This window comes from Electrophorus electricus, chromosome 19 (assembly GCF_041902795.1).
Source record: "Electrophorus electricus isolate QZ-2024a chromosome 19, ASM4190279v1, whole genome shotgun sequence".
Taxonomy (NCBI): Eukaryota; Metazoa; Chordata; class Actinopteri; order Gymnotiformes; family Gymnotidae; genus Electrophorus; species Electrophorus electricus.
In genome coordinates, this window is record NC_137515.1 from 7,550,537 (window position 1) to 7,567,500 (window position 16,964).

Below are 16,964 nucleotides of genomic sequence, written 5' to 3' on the forward strand. Positions count from 1 at the left end.
TTGTTTGTTTTTTTAAACGTTGTTTGTTTATTTTTTTAAGTCACTGTTGGTTGCGGATCCTTGGCAGTGGTCAGTGCAAGACATGACTTTGTTTTGTTTAAATGTTCTCACTAGAAGGCAGGTAACCTGTTCCCTCACAATGAGTTATCAAAATTACATGATAACTTATATTTCTATGTCTGAGTGCATGGATATATGTGTTTGAACGTAATAGTTTTAATCCTTAATGTTAAGAATGCTCTACAGGTAAACTCTGAGCTGTGCTTTGTACAGCTGTGTATAAATTGTGCTCAGATTAACCCAGCTGTTATCACCTGACCTGTTCAAACTAACCTGGCTGCTATCACCAGTTGATGACCTGCGTGGTTCTGCACAGCTGTGCTATTTTCAGGCTGAACTGTGACAGTATTGGATTTTTTTTTTTTTTGCTGGTATTGACTGTATTCTGATGTGGGGTCATACATCTCCTGCCTTCATGTCTGTTAGCAAGCATGCAATGCTGTTTACACACACACACACACACACACACACACACACACAGAGACAGTATAAAAAGAGAAGTGCAGATCAGAGGTGTGTGTGTGTGTAATTAATCTGTGTGTGTGTAATTTCCTCCTCTTTTCTCCTCTCTTCTGCCCCTCTCTGCTCCAATTCTCTCCTCTCCTTTACTAAATTTTCTGAATTTAGTATGAAGTGATCCATGAAGTGATCAGACCCGCAAATGACAGCTGATTCACAATACTGGCATTCCTTTATGACCCTGTAACCTTTCACCTCTGACCCCAACAGAAACTAACAGAGGAAAAGTACGAGGTACAGTGCTGCGTCCCTGAGGCGGCCATCTTGGTTTGCAGTACAACAGAACCCAAGCTCACACTGAAGGTCACTCTCACCTCTCCGCAGATGAGAGAGGACAGCGAGTCAGGGGGACAAGGTATGCGTGTGTGTGAGAGTGTGTGAGTGTGTGTGTGTGTGTGTGTGTGTGTGTGTGTGTGTGTGTGTGTGTGTGTGTGTGTATGAGTGTGTATGGGGGGGGGGGGGACACGGGGGGAGATGATGTCCAGAGTTGAAGAATGGAACTGAAAGAGGATTTTGTCCTAAAGGAGAAGTAATGCTTTCATTATATCATTTTACATTCTATTATAAAAGAAAACTACTCGTACTCTCACAAGCTCACATTGACACATACTGCTCACTTACCTTTCTGTCCTTGTGATCAAAGTTTATTCATTTGCATTATCGAGTACACGCGCACACACACACACACACACACACACACACACACACACACACACACACACACACACACACACCCTGTTCTATGTGGTGCGTATTCTGCAGCCTGTGTGTGCTACTCTCGGACAGACCCAGAAGGAGGATGGAAGAATTCTCTCTCTCTCACTCACTCACTCACACACACACACACACACACATTCTCTCTCTCTCTCTCTCTCTGTCCCACTCCCTCACCCTTTCTTTGCCAGATACTCCCTCCACCCCTATGTCTGAAAGGGAATTGTGGTAGGAAGTAGAGCAAGGGGTATCTAGGTTTGGAACTGAATACCCCCTCTTCAGATCTATCTCCAGGATCTGGGACTGTGCTGGGCTCTTCCTGTGGGTGGGAATTGACTGGACAGGGAGAGAGGGGTGGGTGTGGGGGTGTGTCTGAATAAATCACAGCACCTCTCATATTTCCCTAGTTGGGTCAAGGGCCTTGTCCTTGTGAGAAATGGCTCAATCTATGACTGACCGTACAAACAAGACGAACACACATAAACATGCGCAGGCACAGAGAGACACACACACACACGCACATAGAGAGAGACGCACACAGCCAGCTTCCCTTTGATCATGCAGCTCACACGCCACCCTGAACTGTATCACCTTCCAACTGTAGATATTTGATCTCACCTTGTGTTTACCAATCAATATTCCATCTTCTAAATCTGCCGGCAAAGAGACAGTCGGAGCGTAATTAAATTTTCCGGGAATATTTATAGTCTCTTTATGTATGATGAAGGCTTAGACTTCCTTTCTGATGTATTATACACCATTACAACCCAGAGATGAGTCCCACGACCATCAGAGTGATGTTTAAACACTTATGATGGACTGGGTCCAATCCAGAAGGTCTCAGCTGCACTGCTCGGATTAAAACCCATCCAGGAAAGAGTCCAGCTCTCATGACCAGGCCATGATCTGCACAGAAACCAGCATGACTACTCTCCTTCACTCCCTCTCCACCATTCCTTTGAGCTTCAGGTGATCTTTTATTATGCCCTAACCCACCATACAACCTCCTCACTGGGCCCTGAGAAGAGAAGGAAACGAGAGGTCAAAGGTTTTGTTTGTTTTCTTTGGACACTCCTGAAAAACGAAACACTGTTTGGTGTGTGTGTGTGTGCGTGTGTGTGTGCGTGCGTGCGTGTGTATTTTCACTTTTTGTCTTCTTTTGTCTCCTTCCGTCTTTTTGTCTGAAGGATATAATTGTTCTAACAGTTCTCACTGCATGGTCATGTATCCCAGTGAGGATCTGAGCAGTCTGGTGCTGGGTTGCGTGAGGTCTGGGTGCACGTTTTGGTCCATCTGTCCAGGCTCACCCTGCATCCACTCGGACCTTTTAGCAGACCCTGCCCACACACCCCAGGTCTCCAGCCAGCTGATGAGATGACGCGGAAATTCTCATCTCGTCTGGATGGATGCACTGGGCATTGGCCAAGTTGGCCACGTCCTCTGCCACAGCTGAACCGTTACAGATCCTTTCTTGTTCATCGTGTGCGTGTGTGCGTGTGTGCGTGATTTGATTTGCTCTCCCATTCTTCTCGCCAATAGAGAGCGTTGAGTCGAGCGAGGCGACCGACCTGCTGGACAGACAGAGGTGCCTGGTAGCGCTGGCCTCACTCCGACATGCTAAATGGTTCCAGGTTGGACCTCTGTTTCTCTCATTGTTATTGTAGCCTTATGACCCACAAACAAACAAGCAACCGCTCGCGTCACATGCTGCATAAAGTCCCAGTATTAACTGCCCCATAAAGGCTACAAAAGTCCTAGTATGAATTGCATTGTAAGGCTACAAAAGTCCCAGTATTAACTGCATCGTAAGGCTACAAAAGTCCCAGTATGAACTGCAGTGTAAGGCTACAAAAGTCCTAGTATTAACTGCATCGTAAGGCTACAAACGTCCCAGTATGAACTGCATCGTAAGGCTACAAACGTCCCAGTATGAACTGCATCGTAAGGCTACAAAAGTCCCAGTATGAACTGCATCGTAAGGCTACAAAAGTCCCAGTATGAACTGCCCCGTAAAGGCTACAAAAGTCCCAGTATGAACTGCCCCGTAAAGGCTACAAAAGTCCCAGTTTGAACTGCTCCGTAAAGGCTACAAAAGTCCCAGTATTAACTGGCCCGTAAAGGCTACAAAAGTCCTAGTATGAACTGCCCCGTAAAGGCTACAAAAGTCCCAGTATGAACTGCCCCGTAAAGGCTACAAAAGTCCCAGTATGAACTGCCCCGTAAAGGCTACAAAAGTCCCAGTATGAACTGCCCCGTAAAGGCTACAAAAGTCGCAGTATGAACTGCCCCGTAAAGGCTACAAAAGTCCCAGTATGAACTGTCCCGTAAAGGCTACAAAAGTCCCAGTATGAACTGTCCCGTAAAGGCTACAAAAGTCCCAGTATGAACTGTCCCGTAAAGGCTACAAAAGTCCCAGTATGAACTGTCCCGTAAAGGCTACAAAAGTCCCAGTATGAACTGTCCCGTAAAGGCTACAAAAGTCCCAGTATGAACTGTCCCGTAAAGGCTACAAAAGTCCCAGTATGAACTGTCCCGTAAAGGCTACAAAAGTCCCAGTATGAACTGCCCCGTAAAGGCTACAAAAGTGCCAGTATGAACTGCCCCGTAAAGGCTACAAAAGTCCCAGTATGAACTGCCCCGTAAAGGCTACAAAAGTCCCAGTATGAACTGCCCCGTAAAGGCTACAAAAGTCCCAGTATGAACTGCCCCGTAAAGGCTACAAAAGTCCCAGTATTAATTATATCGTAAGGCTACAAAAGTCCCAGTATGAATTATATCGTAAGGCTACAAAAGTCCCAGTATGAACTGCATTGTAAAGGCTACAAAAGTCCCAGTATGAACTGCCCCGTAAAGGCTACAAAAGTCCCAGTATGAACTGCATTGTAAAGGCTACAAAAGTCCCAGTATGAACTGCCCCGTAAAGGCTACAAAAGTCCCAGTATGAACTGCCCCGTAAAGGCTACAAAAGTCCCAGTATGAACTGCCCCGTAAAGGCTACAAAAGTCCCAGTATGAACTGCCCCGTAAAGGCTACAAAAGTCCCAGTATGAACTGCCCCGTAAAGGCTACAAAAGTCCCAGTATGAACTGCATCGTAAGGCTACAAAAGTCCCACTATGAACTGCATCGTAAGGCTACAAAAGTCCCAGTATGAACTGCCCCGTAAAGGCTACAAAAGTCCCAGTATGAACTGTCCCGTAAAGGCTACAAAAGTCCCAGTATGAACTGCCCCGTAAAGGCTACAAAAGTCGCAGTATGAACTGCATCGTAAAGCTACAAAAGTCCCAGTATGAACTGCCCCGTAAAGGCTACAAAAGTCCCAGTATTAATTATATCGTAAGGCTACAAAAGTCCCAGTATGAACTGCCCCGTAAAGGCTACAAAAGTCCCAGTATGAACTGCCCCGTAAAGGCTACAAAAGTCCCAGTATGAACTGCCCCGTAAAGCTACAAAAGTCCCAGTATGAACTGCCCCGTAAAGCTACAAAAGTCCCAGTATGAACTGCATCGTAAGGCTACAAACGTCCCAGTATGAACTGCATCGTAAGGCTACAAAAGCAATTGATACACTTTTTTTTTTAATTTTTGCCTCTTATTTTTCCCTCTTTGTAACCTGCTTGTTTGTTGTTTAAAGATTTGCCATGTGCTTTCCTGGAGAGCCACTTGCCCCAAAGCAACACCTCTTCGTGTCATCAGCTTACATTGTACCCTTACCATATAAATATCTATGGTCACACACACACACACACAGAGTGGGAAAAGATGGAGGAGTAGTTTGGTTAGGCGTAAAGCGTGGTTGCTGCACCTGGCTCACACTGCAGTGCTCTGTATCTCCTCAGGCGAGAGTAAATGGCTTAAAATCGGGCGTGATTGTTTTACGGATTCTGCGGGACATGTGCAATCGGGTGTCGGCCTGGGAGCCTCTCAAGGGCTGGGTGAGTGTGGCACCAGCGTGGTGGTGAACAAACGAATTCTGAAACTGCTGTTGCTATCCATTTTTGATTTTGAATAACGACAAAGCAGATGCTCAGGTTTTGAAATCTGAAAAATCATGTTGCCCTTTCGCCAGCCGCTGGAACTGCTCTGCGAGAAGGCCATCGCAACGTGTAACCGGCCGCTGGGAGCCGGAGAAGCCTTGCGCAGAGTCATGGAATGCCTGGCCTCAGGAATCCTGCTCCCAGGTGAGAAAACCACCAGCACATCGATGCGGCAGAGGTGAGGGGTCAGCGGTAAAGGTGTAGAGGTGAGGAGGAGAAAGAGTTTGAAGATTTGGGAATGCCACAGTTACAGGCCATGATATACATTTCTTTTCACCCTTTTGTGGTTTGGTAATAGCCCAAAGCTGCTCTCTTCAGTTACACACCCTCTACTAGCTACCCAGCAGCTGATACCTCAAGTCAGTACTGAAATAACAACACCAGTTAGTAATGGATTTTTATGAGCCTCCCCCTGGAACTGATATGCAAAATGATCAGGGCAAAGTACCATCTAAATAAGGAATGATGGCTCCGTATCCAGTTTTTTAGTCCATTTGTGAAGCTTTGATTCATCTGGCTCTGAGGGCTAATGGAACCTCATTTTTCAATGCCAGGCATAACCAGTCTATCCCAGATACTCATTTTGCCTTTATGTGGTTATGATTAATTAATAGTGAATGAAGCAGTTATTAATATTTAATTTGCTTACATGCTATCATCTTTCACTATGCTTCTGAGCAGCAGGAAGTAACGTTTGTTGTAGATGAATTGATTGCCAGTGAAGGACACCCACTTAGGTCAGTGGAGGACTCACACATAGGTCAGCGGATGACTCATACGAAGGTCAGTGGAGGACTCGCACGTAGGTCAGCGGAGGACTCGCACGTAGGTCAGCGGAGGACTCGCATAGGTTAGCAGTGAAGCAGCTCTCAAACAGTGAGGGATACCATATGTTGGAAAATTTGCTGAAGTCTGTCGTGGGGTGTAGTCTATGTGGTGGAGTTGAAGTCTGGGCAGTGGGTGCAATCTGTGTGCTGGGGTGGAGTCTGTGCGGTGGGGTTTAGATAAGCATGAACTGAATTCACCAATTACCTGACATTGGCAATTAGGTAAGCATGAACTGTCTAACTGACTTGTCATTTTGGGTTAGGAAGTTGTTTCATGCCATGACAAACAAGCGATGACAGATTTATGTATTAATTACCTGTTAACAGTTGCAGAGGTCGTTCAACAAAACAGTGATAATATGACTAACAGGGGAAGCTACCCAGCGTTTGCTGAGCCACATAATAAGCTCCTCCACTCCTTCAGTCCTGCTCCTCCCGTTCCTCATCAGGTGGACCAGGTCTGCACGATCCGTGCGAGAAGGAGCTGACAGACACGCTTGCAGCCATGACAGACGAGGAGGCGGAGGCCATAACGCACAGTGCCCAGGTGACATCCGCACGTTTCTTCTCCTTCCCCGCCGCCACTGCTGATCGGATGGTGTGAGAACCAACTCGGCCCTGAATCATTCATTAAGCACGTCCCTCGTCATCGATTATAAATGAGCGGCATGGCGTAACAGGTGGAGCATGGTCTAATGACTGTGTCTGGAGATTAATGAAGATAATGCGTGAGAATGGCAGAGGTGTAAGCTTAGACACATAATAGCCACCCGGCAAGACTAGAGAGAGCTGTCTTCTTAGAATGGCTTATCTTATCTGCACTCTTCAGATTACAGCGGTGCAAAACATTCACACGCGCGCGAGCACTCTTAAACAGTTCTTATCAGTGGTCAGTGCTCTGAGTGTATCCACCACTATCAGCAGTAGTGCCTTGTCTCTCTCTCTCACACACACACACCCCCACACACACACACACACACACTTCCTTTTCCTCTACCCCTCTCTCTCTCTCTCTCTCTCTCTCTGTCTTTCTCTCTCTCACACACACACACACACACACACACACACACACACACACACACACACTCCTTTTTCCTCTACTTCTCTCTCTCTCTCTCTCTGTCACACACACACACACACACACACACAAACACTCCTTTTTCCTCTACCCCTCTCTCTCTCTCTCTCTCTCTCTCTCTCTCTCTCTCTCACACTCATTTTGGCTGGATTACTAATGAGCGTGGGAAAATAGCTACTGAAACCTACACATCTTGTAGCTTGCCTCAGTAGGGGTGTGAGTGTGCGTGTATGTGGAGTTGTGTATGCGTGCGAGTGTGTGAGACACTGCACCACTGAGAAGATCTCTGGATCCCTTACTTTTGAAGAACGTTGAAAATGAATGTGGAATACCTAACTGGATCTTTGGGCCTCTTAACTCTTTCTGCTGTCTTTTACTCTCCCTCATTCTATCTTGGTCTCTCCCACGCTCTCTCTCTCTCTCTCTCTCTCACTTGAATATGGAAATGCATAGGTTTGTCTCATACACACACAGTGAAGCTATGAGTGTGGACATATTCATAGTAGCACCAAAGTATTATAAAGGGAAAACATAAACAGTAAAATGTAATGCAGAGACCGAACGTGCGTCGTCAGCTCTTTTCACCCCCTGTGCACACTAGTGATGCTCCAGAATGCTAATGACATTCTTTTAATCTCAGGAAAAGAAACAAACGCTACCATGGCCCCCTTCCCAGAAGTGTCCTAAGAAATATCTCATACAGTCATTTTAATGCAGCTAATAGTATGTTGTGTTGTGGTCATTATAATCTATTTCGTTTTATGCTGTTTGTTACTAATTAAGGTTTATGGATGTGAAATAGCTGATCAGAGCTCTTCTGTTTTCCTTTGCTTGGCTTGGTCATGTCATGAGGGCATTCACAGAGCAGCACTCGTGAGTAAGGCTCGATTTCAGAGCGATCATTGACCACGCACTCGTGAGTAAGGCTCGATTTAAGAGCGATCATTAACCATGCCATTGTGAGTAAGGATCGATTTCTGAGCGATCATTGACCACGCACTCCTGAGTAAGGATTGATCTCAGAGCGATCATTGACCACGCACTCCTGAGTAAGGATCGATCTCAGAGCGATCATTGACCACACACTCCTGAGGCCTTGCTGTACTAGCGCTAGTTGAGAATTTTGCCCTTATAAAACACTGTAATTTTTGAGTGTTTTTCCCCTGTAATTTTTTTGTGGGGAGGATGGTGGCATGCAGGTGTGCGTGTGGTGTGGTCAGGTAGGTAGGTGTGTGGGGTGGTCGGGTGGGTAGGCGTGAGGCGTGGTCGGGTAGGCGTGCGGCATGGTCAGGTAGGTGTGAGGCGTGGTCGGGTAGGCGTGCGGCATGTTCAGGTAGGTTTGAGGTGTGGTCGGGTAGGCGTGCAGCATGGTCAGGTAGGTGTGCGGCGTGGTCAGGTGGGTAGGTGTGTGATGTGGTCGGGAGGGTAGGTGTGTGATGTGATTGGTTGGGTAGGCGTGCGATGTGGTCGGGTGGGTAGGCGTGTGATGTGGTCAGGTGGGTAGGCGTGTGCCGTGGTCAGGTGGGTAGGCGTGTGATGTGGCCGGGTGGGTAGGCGTGTGATGTGGTCAGGTGGGTAGGCGTGTGGCTTGGTCAGGTGGGTAGGCGTGGTCAGGTGGGTAGGCGTGTGATGTGGTGAGGTGGGTAGGCGTGTGGCTTGGTCAGGTGGGTAGGCGTGTGGCATGGTCAGGTGGGTAGGCGTGTGGCGTGGTCAGGTGGGTAGGCGTGTGGCGTGGTCAGGTGGGTAGGCGTGCGATGTGGCCGGGTGGGTATGCGTGGTCGGGTGGGTAGGTGTGTGATGTGGCCGGGTGGGTAGGCGTGGTCGGATGGGTAGGTGTGTGATGTGGTCAGGTGGGTAGGCGTGTGGCGTGGTCAGGTGGGTAGGCGTGTGGCGTGGTCAGGTGGGTAGGCATGTGGCGTGCTCAGGTGGGTAGGCGTGTGATGTGGCCGGGTAGGCGTGTGATGTGGTCGGGAGGGTAGGCGTGGTCGGGTGGGTAGGCGTGTGATGTGGTCAGGTGGGTAGGCGTGTGGCGTGGTCGGGTGGGTAGGCGTGTGGCGTGGTCGGGTGGGTAGGCGTGTGGCTTGGTCGGGTGGGTAGGCGTGTGGCTTGGTCGGGTGGGTAGGCGTGTGGCGTGGTCGGGTGGGTAGGCGTGTGGCGTGGTCGGGTGGGTAGGCGTGTGGCGTGGTCGGGTGGGTAGGCGTGTGGCGTGGTCAGGTGGGTAAGCGTGTGATGTGGCCGGGTAGGCGTGTGGCGTGGTCGGGTGGGTAGGCGTGACGCGTGGTCTGGTAGGCGTGTGGCGTGGTCGGGTGGGTAGGAGTGACGCGTGGTCTGGTAGGCGTGTGGGGTGGTCGGGTGGGTAGGCGTGACGCGTGGTCTGGTAGGCGTGTGGGGTGGTCGGGTGGGTAGGCGTGCGATGTGGCTGGGTAGGAGTGTGGCGTGGTCAGGTGGGTAGGCCTGCGATGTGGTCGGGTGGGTAGGCGTGGTCAGGTGGGTAGGCGTGTGATGTGGCCGGGTAGGCGTGTGATGTGGTCAGGAGGGTAGGCGTGACGCATGGTCGTGTGGGTAGGCATGTGGTGTGGTCGTGTGGGTAGGCGTGTGGCGTGGTTGGGTGGGTAGGCGTGTGGCGTGGTTGGGTGGGTAGGCGTGCGATGTAGGTGGGTAGGAGTGTGATGTGGTCGGGAGGGTAGGCGTGACGCGTGGTCGGGTAGGTAGGTGTGTGTGCAGGCAAATTTAGCGGTGTGTCAGCTGTTTGAACCAGGTACTGAAGCTAATGAGCTAGGTTAACCCTGATCCTAACTCCTAACTGTAACCCCAAACGCTAATCCCATCCATAGAAAGCAATGAAAGACTATTGATCTCCAAAGTTCTCAGTGTGAATAGAGTGGCCCGAGATTGAACCCTTATCTTGTGTTAGATTAGATTCCGGGAAGCATTCCCATCTAATCACTGGTGTTGGTATATGCTCAGGAAAGAGTGACTGAGGAGAAAACTCAACTACTGCCACTTCATGTCAGATTGTGGGACTTGTGGAATTTGACCTCTGTCATCCTCTTCTAACCCGCTCATTTGTCCATGTAGCAATGCAGCCTGCTCACCAAATTCACCAGTCTTAAATCTGGAATTCTCTAGGGTTAGGGTTAGGCTAACCCTAGTTTTATCTACTGACACATTCACTACTGGCAATTTCTGTACTATTTGAAATAAAAGCGTTCCACTAAAAATGCCGTCGGTGCCAGCGGATCCGCAGTCCTGCTGCACTGCTGCAGCGATGGACCCAATCCCTGCTGCAGCGCTCCGATTCTGGGGTACGTCCCCACTGGCTGTCCCTGCTTATCAAGGACGTCCAATCTTCACATTCACCACCGGTTTCCTACTCTGTCCTGATAGTCTCAATATGTTTTTCTTATGCAGTTCTGCAGAAGCATGTGACCTGGCCAGGTAAAATAGGCTCCAGTGCCTTTAGGAAAGGAAGGAGTGTCGTGTCCTCAGGGTGTTGTGCCATTTGTTGTTTTTGAAATGCTCCAACCCCCCTGCTTCTGCTGTTAATTTGATTTGTTGTTGGGGAACTGTTGGTGCTGTGCTTGGTTTTTCCATAACTGAGATGCACTGCACAGCAGCAGGCAAAGACTATGGTGTTGCTAAGCAGTCTCAAACACGCCCATGTTGCTAAGCAGTCTTTGCGACCTCCAGGCAGTGGTGCCAGCCTCACCATTTCACCAAGGTGAAAAACAACTTGCGTGCGCGCGTGCGTGCAAACCTATGAGTAGGTTTGTCTTTATGGATATGTGAGTGAGTGTGTGTGAGTGCGTGCATGCACGTGTGTGTTTTTGCACATGTGCATGAACACGTGGGGATGTTTGCAATTGTTTGCCATTGTTCTGTTAATACATTTTTTCTGCATAGTGCACAATGTCTGTTTTACTTTGTATATTGTAGTCTAATTGTGCATGTATGTGTGTCTGCGCACACGTGCGTACGTGCGTGTGGGTGTGTTTTTCAGCATGCTCTCCGGCTGATGGCCTTCGGGCAGATTTACAAGGTATTAGACATGGATCCACTGCCCTCCACCAAACCATCACAGAAATATCCCTGGCCTGACAAAGAAGGTGTGTATGAGTCTGAATGTGTTTTATGTGCGCATTTAGGTGAGTGTGTGTGCATGTATATGTAGCATGAAATGACATGAGCTGTAGCATGGATACTGTTGAGTTTAAACTATGAATGTATGTGAATGGTGTTGGTGTGAATCAGGTGCAGGGCTAAAGAGGCCCTATGAAGACAGTGTGATGGACGATAAAGACCTCATCAAAAAGATGAAACGCAATTTAAGGAAAGGTGAGCCACTTTATCACTCTCACACGTGTAGCCATATGAGGAAATACTGTTGTGGGAACCCACCCCCCACACACTGATCCTCCCACTCACCCCCACCCCTCACGCACTGATCCTCCCACTAACCCCCCCCACGCACTGATCCTCCCACTAACCCCCCCCACACACTGATCCTCCCACTAACCCCACCCTCCATGCACTGATCCTCCCACTAACCCCCCCACACACTGATCCTCCCACTAACCCCACCCTTCATGCACTGATCCTCCCACTAACCACCCCCCCACACACTGATCCTCTCACTAACCCCACCCCCCACACACTGATCCTCTCACTAACCCCACCCTCCACACACTGATCCTCCCACTAACCCCACCCTCCACACACTGATCCTCCCACTAACCCCACCCTCCACGCACTGATCCTCCCACTAACCCCACCCTCCACGCACTGATCCTCCCACTAACCCCACCCTCCACGCACTGATCCTCCCACTAACCCCACCCTCCACGCACTGATCCTCCCACTAATCCCACCCTCCACGCACTGATCCTCCCACTAACCCCACCCTCCACGCACTGATCCTCCCACTAACCCCCATCCCCATGCGCTGATATTAACCTGCAGTTCCCACTTATTCTCAGTAAACCCCTTAACCTTCCCAGCCCCTCAGATCACCTCTATCTTACCAACCCTCTCCCTAATTCTCCCTCTCTTTCTCACTAGTCTAATGTGATATTGGGAGACTCTCCATCTTTGCTTGGCCATCACATTGTTTTCTTTTTTGTTTCCATCCGTTGTTTTTTCCTTCTGTTCATATTGCTTCAGTCTCCTTTCCCTTCTGACTGCTCAGAGGCCCTCTCCATTAGAGCTAGCATTCCACTGGATAGTATCTTCAACTGTCTCCAATCCCTAATCTCCACTGGATAATATCTTCAACTGCCTCCAATCCCTAATCTCCACTGGATAGTATCTTCAACTGTCTCCAATCCCTAATCTCCACTGGATAGTATATTCAACTGCCTCCAATCCCTAATCTCCACTGGATAATATCTTCAACTGCCTCCAATCCCTAATCTCCACTGGATAATATCTTCAACTGCCTCCAATCCCTAATCTCCACTGGATAGTATCTTCAACTGCCTCCAATCCCTAATCTCCACTGGATAATATTTTCAACTGTCTCCAATCCCTAATCTCCACTGGATAATATCTTCAACTGTCTCCAATCCCTAATCGCCACTGGGTAGTATTTTCATCTGTCTCCAATCCCTAATCTCCACTGGATAATATAATTTGTGTGGTAAAATTTTTCTTCCACTTTTGTTTTCCACCAGAGGCTGTTTCCAAATACGTGTTCTTTCTTGACATCTTCTTTTTCTGGTTATTGGTTATATTGATGCTTTTCCACCCCCTGCCTTTCACCGTCTGTCTGTCTGTCTCTGTCTCTCTCTCTCTCTCTCGCTCTCTCTCTCTCTCTCTCTCTCTCTTTCTCTTCTCTCCCTCTGTCTGTCTCTCTATCCCTTTCTCCCTCTATCTTTCTATCTCTGATTTGTCTTACTAAAGATTCACACCAGTGTGGGGGAATCAATGCCATTGATTTGTAATTTCTTAGCAAGATGAGCAGCTGCCTACAGCCTGTCCGCTCAGCTGCCTTCAGACAAATCGCTTTAAGAGGAGCAGAATCCATTGCTTAGGCCTACCAGCTTGATACGGGACTCCATTCCCGCTGAGCGGTGAGCAAATGTACTGGACTCACCCGTGCAGGGGGACCAGACGCACACTGAGCGTGGATCGCACATCCTGGACTCACCCGTGCAGGCGGAGCAGACACACGCTGAGCGCTGAGTGCTCGTTCTGGACTCACCCGTGCATGCGGACCAAACGCACGCTGAGTGCTTTTCCTGGACTCGCCTGTGCAGGGGGACCAGACGCACGCTGAGCGCTGAGCGCACGTCCTGGACTCACCCGTGCAGGCGGAGCAGATGCACGCTGAGCGCTGAACGCACGCCCTGGACTCACCCATGCATGTGGACCAGACGCACGCTGAGCGCTCGTCCTGGACTCACCCGTGGAGGGGGACCAGATGCACACTGAGTGCTGAGCGCGTGTCCTGGACTCACCCATGCAGGGGGACCAGACACACACTGCTCCTCCCTCAACGGGCCTATGGGGCTTTAATGTTTTCTGGGACTAAGACAGACTAATACTGGTGGCGTTAACTTTTTTTAATACAAACTTTTTCACCTGGACTTAAACAACCAACAGTTTAAGTTAAATTATGATTAACTATACTTGTGTAGTCCTGCAACAGAATAGCTTAGAATGACCATCGGTGTGTGAGCAGTGTGCTCTGTACCAAGCTCCTTTCCATGACTCACTGGTTATGCTGCATGTTTGTGAGGAATAATGTCTGCTCCGTTACATGATTAGACGTGCACTAGGGCAGGCGGTGGAGCACTGTGCTGATACACAGCCCGACAGCCTGGCGCTAGGGGCACCAAGGAAACCAATCTGGAGCTTGTTTCTGGGCTGTGTGGGGGTAGAAACTGCAATACGATACCAGTGGAGAGAAGACTATGTTAAGGATGATGATTTTTAATATTATATATGTATAAACATGATGTGTTGATTTTACTACCTCTGTAGCTTTACTGCAGTTACTCCCTGGAATCTTCTTTTATATATATATATTTCTTCCATTTAAATATTTCCCAGGACTGACACACACTCTTTCCTCTCTCTCTCTCTCATGCACACACACACACACACACACACTACAGTTCTGGACAGTAAAGCAATAGACTGCAACCAGCCCATGAATGCACTGATGCGTCTGAACCAGATACGTCCAGGCCTGCAGTACAAGCTGCTGTCTCAGTCTGGCCCGGTCCACGCTCCTGTCTTCACCATGTCTGTGGACGTGGACGGAAGCGTGTATGAAGCCTCTGGATCCTCTAAGAAGACGGCCAAGCTACATGTAGCTGTTAAGGTAGACCTCTGGGCGATTGTTAAGGTAGACGTGTGGGTGACTAGGTGCCATCATGCAACAAAAATAAGAAATTAAATAACATGTTCAGCAAAAGAAACAATAGTGAGTAGGTAGTATACGAGGTTAAGGTTAGGGTTAGCAGCCGTAAACCTTTATGAGATTTAGGCTTAGGTTAGGATTGGGGCTCCACTGCATGAGGTCACCTCCTAGCAAGATATTTTGCCTCTTTCCACACATTCTTACTTATTTCAGGTAATTTTATCCAGTAAAACGATTAGGGCTGCATTTGCCAAAAGCATCAAAACACAAAGATCATCTTAAACTGCAGTTTCCTTCAGCATCAATAAAGTGTTATCCAATCTTATCATATCTTGAAGTGTTAGAGTGAGAATTAAACTAAAAATTCCCATTTAAGGTGATCTTGACACTAAGATGCTTTTGGGAAACTGGGCCCAGACTAGTACTTCACGTCTCCTACTTTACATCTTATACTTTTATCAATCTTTCTTTCTAAAGGGCATTTCTTTATTATTTTACCAGTCTTAAGCCCTATTCACATGGGATTAATTTTACATGGGGAGGTGGAGTAATTTACTTTTACTACAAAACTTCAGTCAAATTTATGACTGATTCGCACAGGGTAATACATTTCGGCTTAAATGACTTAGATGGGTGTGATTACTCAATTTACACGCTGCCGTCACCTCCAAAAAGTAGAAGATGGTAACCAATCTTACAACCCACTTCTAGTAATGAAAGTTTAGTTTGAAAATTAACAGGTCTCATGTTCATAATACATATGTATGCTATAGGCTATGCTACACAATGACTTAATTAATGCTGCCAGAAGCATCTGATTTGTCTTCTGGATTTGAGTGTTGTACGTCATACAACACCTGAGTGCTGGATTTGAGTGTTGTACGTCGTACGGCACCTGATGTTTGCCACAGACTTGAATGACCTGAGAGATCTGTGCCAGCCAAAACGAAACAAAATGCCTCCCCAAGCACCTCCAAACTTGAGAAAAACCGTGCAAAAACAGGATTAATATAACCTGAGGTTATTTTTATATTAACACTGGTAATAATTACATTACCCCACCTTCCCATGTAAAACAAACCCTGTCCAAATATGGGTTTACTCTCTGAAGGGCATTTCTTTATAGTTTTATCAGAGTTACCATATGTGACTCATCTGATCTCAAGAGTGAGACATTCATGACTTAATTGAGGTCTGCTGGAGCAAACCTTGTTGTACTGTTTACCAAAAATGTTTTTTAAATCCTGTTTGTACACTGAACTTGTGCACAATCCAGAAATACAGGAGCCTTAGTCATATGTGAATCTTCTGATTCAGTTGCCCTGTATAAGTAGCTGAACATTAAGTGCTGTTTGTGGGCATGTGTGTTTGCGTAGCGATTCTTTCTGTCTGATGACTTGTGGGTGGGGTGGCTAGGTGCTGCAGTCCATGGGATATCTCACAGGCTTCGACACAGACCTGGACTCTATGAGTGCCGACGAGAAGTCTGACAGCGAGGGCAAGAGTGAGACGTCCACACACTCAAGCAATAACACATCACACTCCACAGACAGCTCCAACACGCTGGAGGTACACACACACACACACACCGCAAACACACAGGCTCCCGAGGCCTGCACTGTACCCTGCTCTAATCATGTCTGAGTTGCTAATGAGAAGTGGTGACTGCTCTGTATGAACAGCTGTTGATGGGGTGTGTGTGTGTGTGTGTGTGTGTGTGTGTGTGTGTGTGTGTGTGTGTGTGTGTGTAGGTTAGAACTCAGGGTCCTATTTTGACGGCAAGTGGTAAGAACCCAGTGATGGAGCTGAATGAGAAACGGCGAGGACTCAAATACGAGCTGATCTCAGAGAGTGGAGGCAGCCACGACAAACGCTTCGTCATGGAGGTGATTGAAACACACATACACACACACACACACACACAGCCACGACAAACGCTTCGTCATGGAGGGGATTGAAACACACATACACACACACACACAGCCACGACAAACGCTTCGTCATGGAGGTGATTGAAACACACACACACACACACACAGCCACGACAAACGCTTCGTCATGGAGGTGATTGAAACACACACACACACACACACACACACACAGCCACGACAAATGCTTCGTCATGGAGGTGATTGAAACACACATACACACACACACACACACACACACCCACGACAAACGCTTCGTCATGGAGGTGATTGAAACACACACACACACACACACACACACACACACAGCCACGACAAACGCTTCGTCATGGAGGTGATTGAAACACACACACATACACACACAGCGACAACAAACGCTTCGTCATGGAGGTGATTGAAACACACATACACACACACACAGCCACGACAAACGCTTCGTCA

General features: G+C 48.1%; 1 protein-coding gene across 17 annotated transcripts in view; it reads left to right on the forward strand.

The window, feature by feature from the left end:
- Positions 1-16,964, forward strand: part of strbp (spermatid perinuclear RNA binding protein) — a 113,188-nt gene that overhangs the window by 70,014 nt on the left and 26,210 nt on the right. For all 17 annotated transcript variants that reach the window (XR_014118736.1, XR_014118737.1, XM_081702811.1 and 14 more), the window contains 10 exons: positions 790-934; positions 2,833-2,924; positions 5,130-5,225; positions 5,360-5,471; positions 6,604-6,701; positions 11,233-11,338; positions 11,484-11,567; positions 14,348-14,556; positions 16,012-16,164; positions 16,347-16,481. Coding sequence is in view for 15 of the 17 variants with exons in the window: in XM_081702811.1 (XP_081558937.1) it covers positions 790-934; positions 2,833-2,924; positions 5,130-5,225; positions 5,360-5,471; positions 6,604-6,701; positions 11,233-11,338; positions 11,484-11,567; positions 14,348-14,556; positions 16,012-16,164; positions 16,347-16,481 (1,230 nt within the window). In the remaining 2 variants the exon portion in view is untranslated. The remainder of the gene's footprint in view (positions 1-789; positions 935-2,832; positions 2,925-5,129; positions 5,226-5,359; positions 5,472-6,603; positions 6,702-11,232; positions 11,339-11,483; positions 11,568-14,347; positions 14,557-16,011; positions 16,165-16,346; positions 16,482-16,964) is intronic.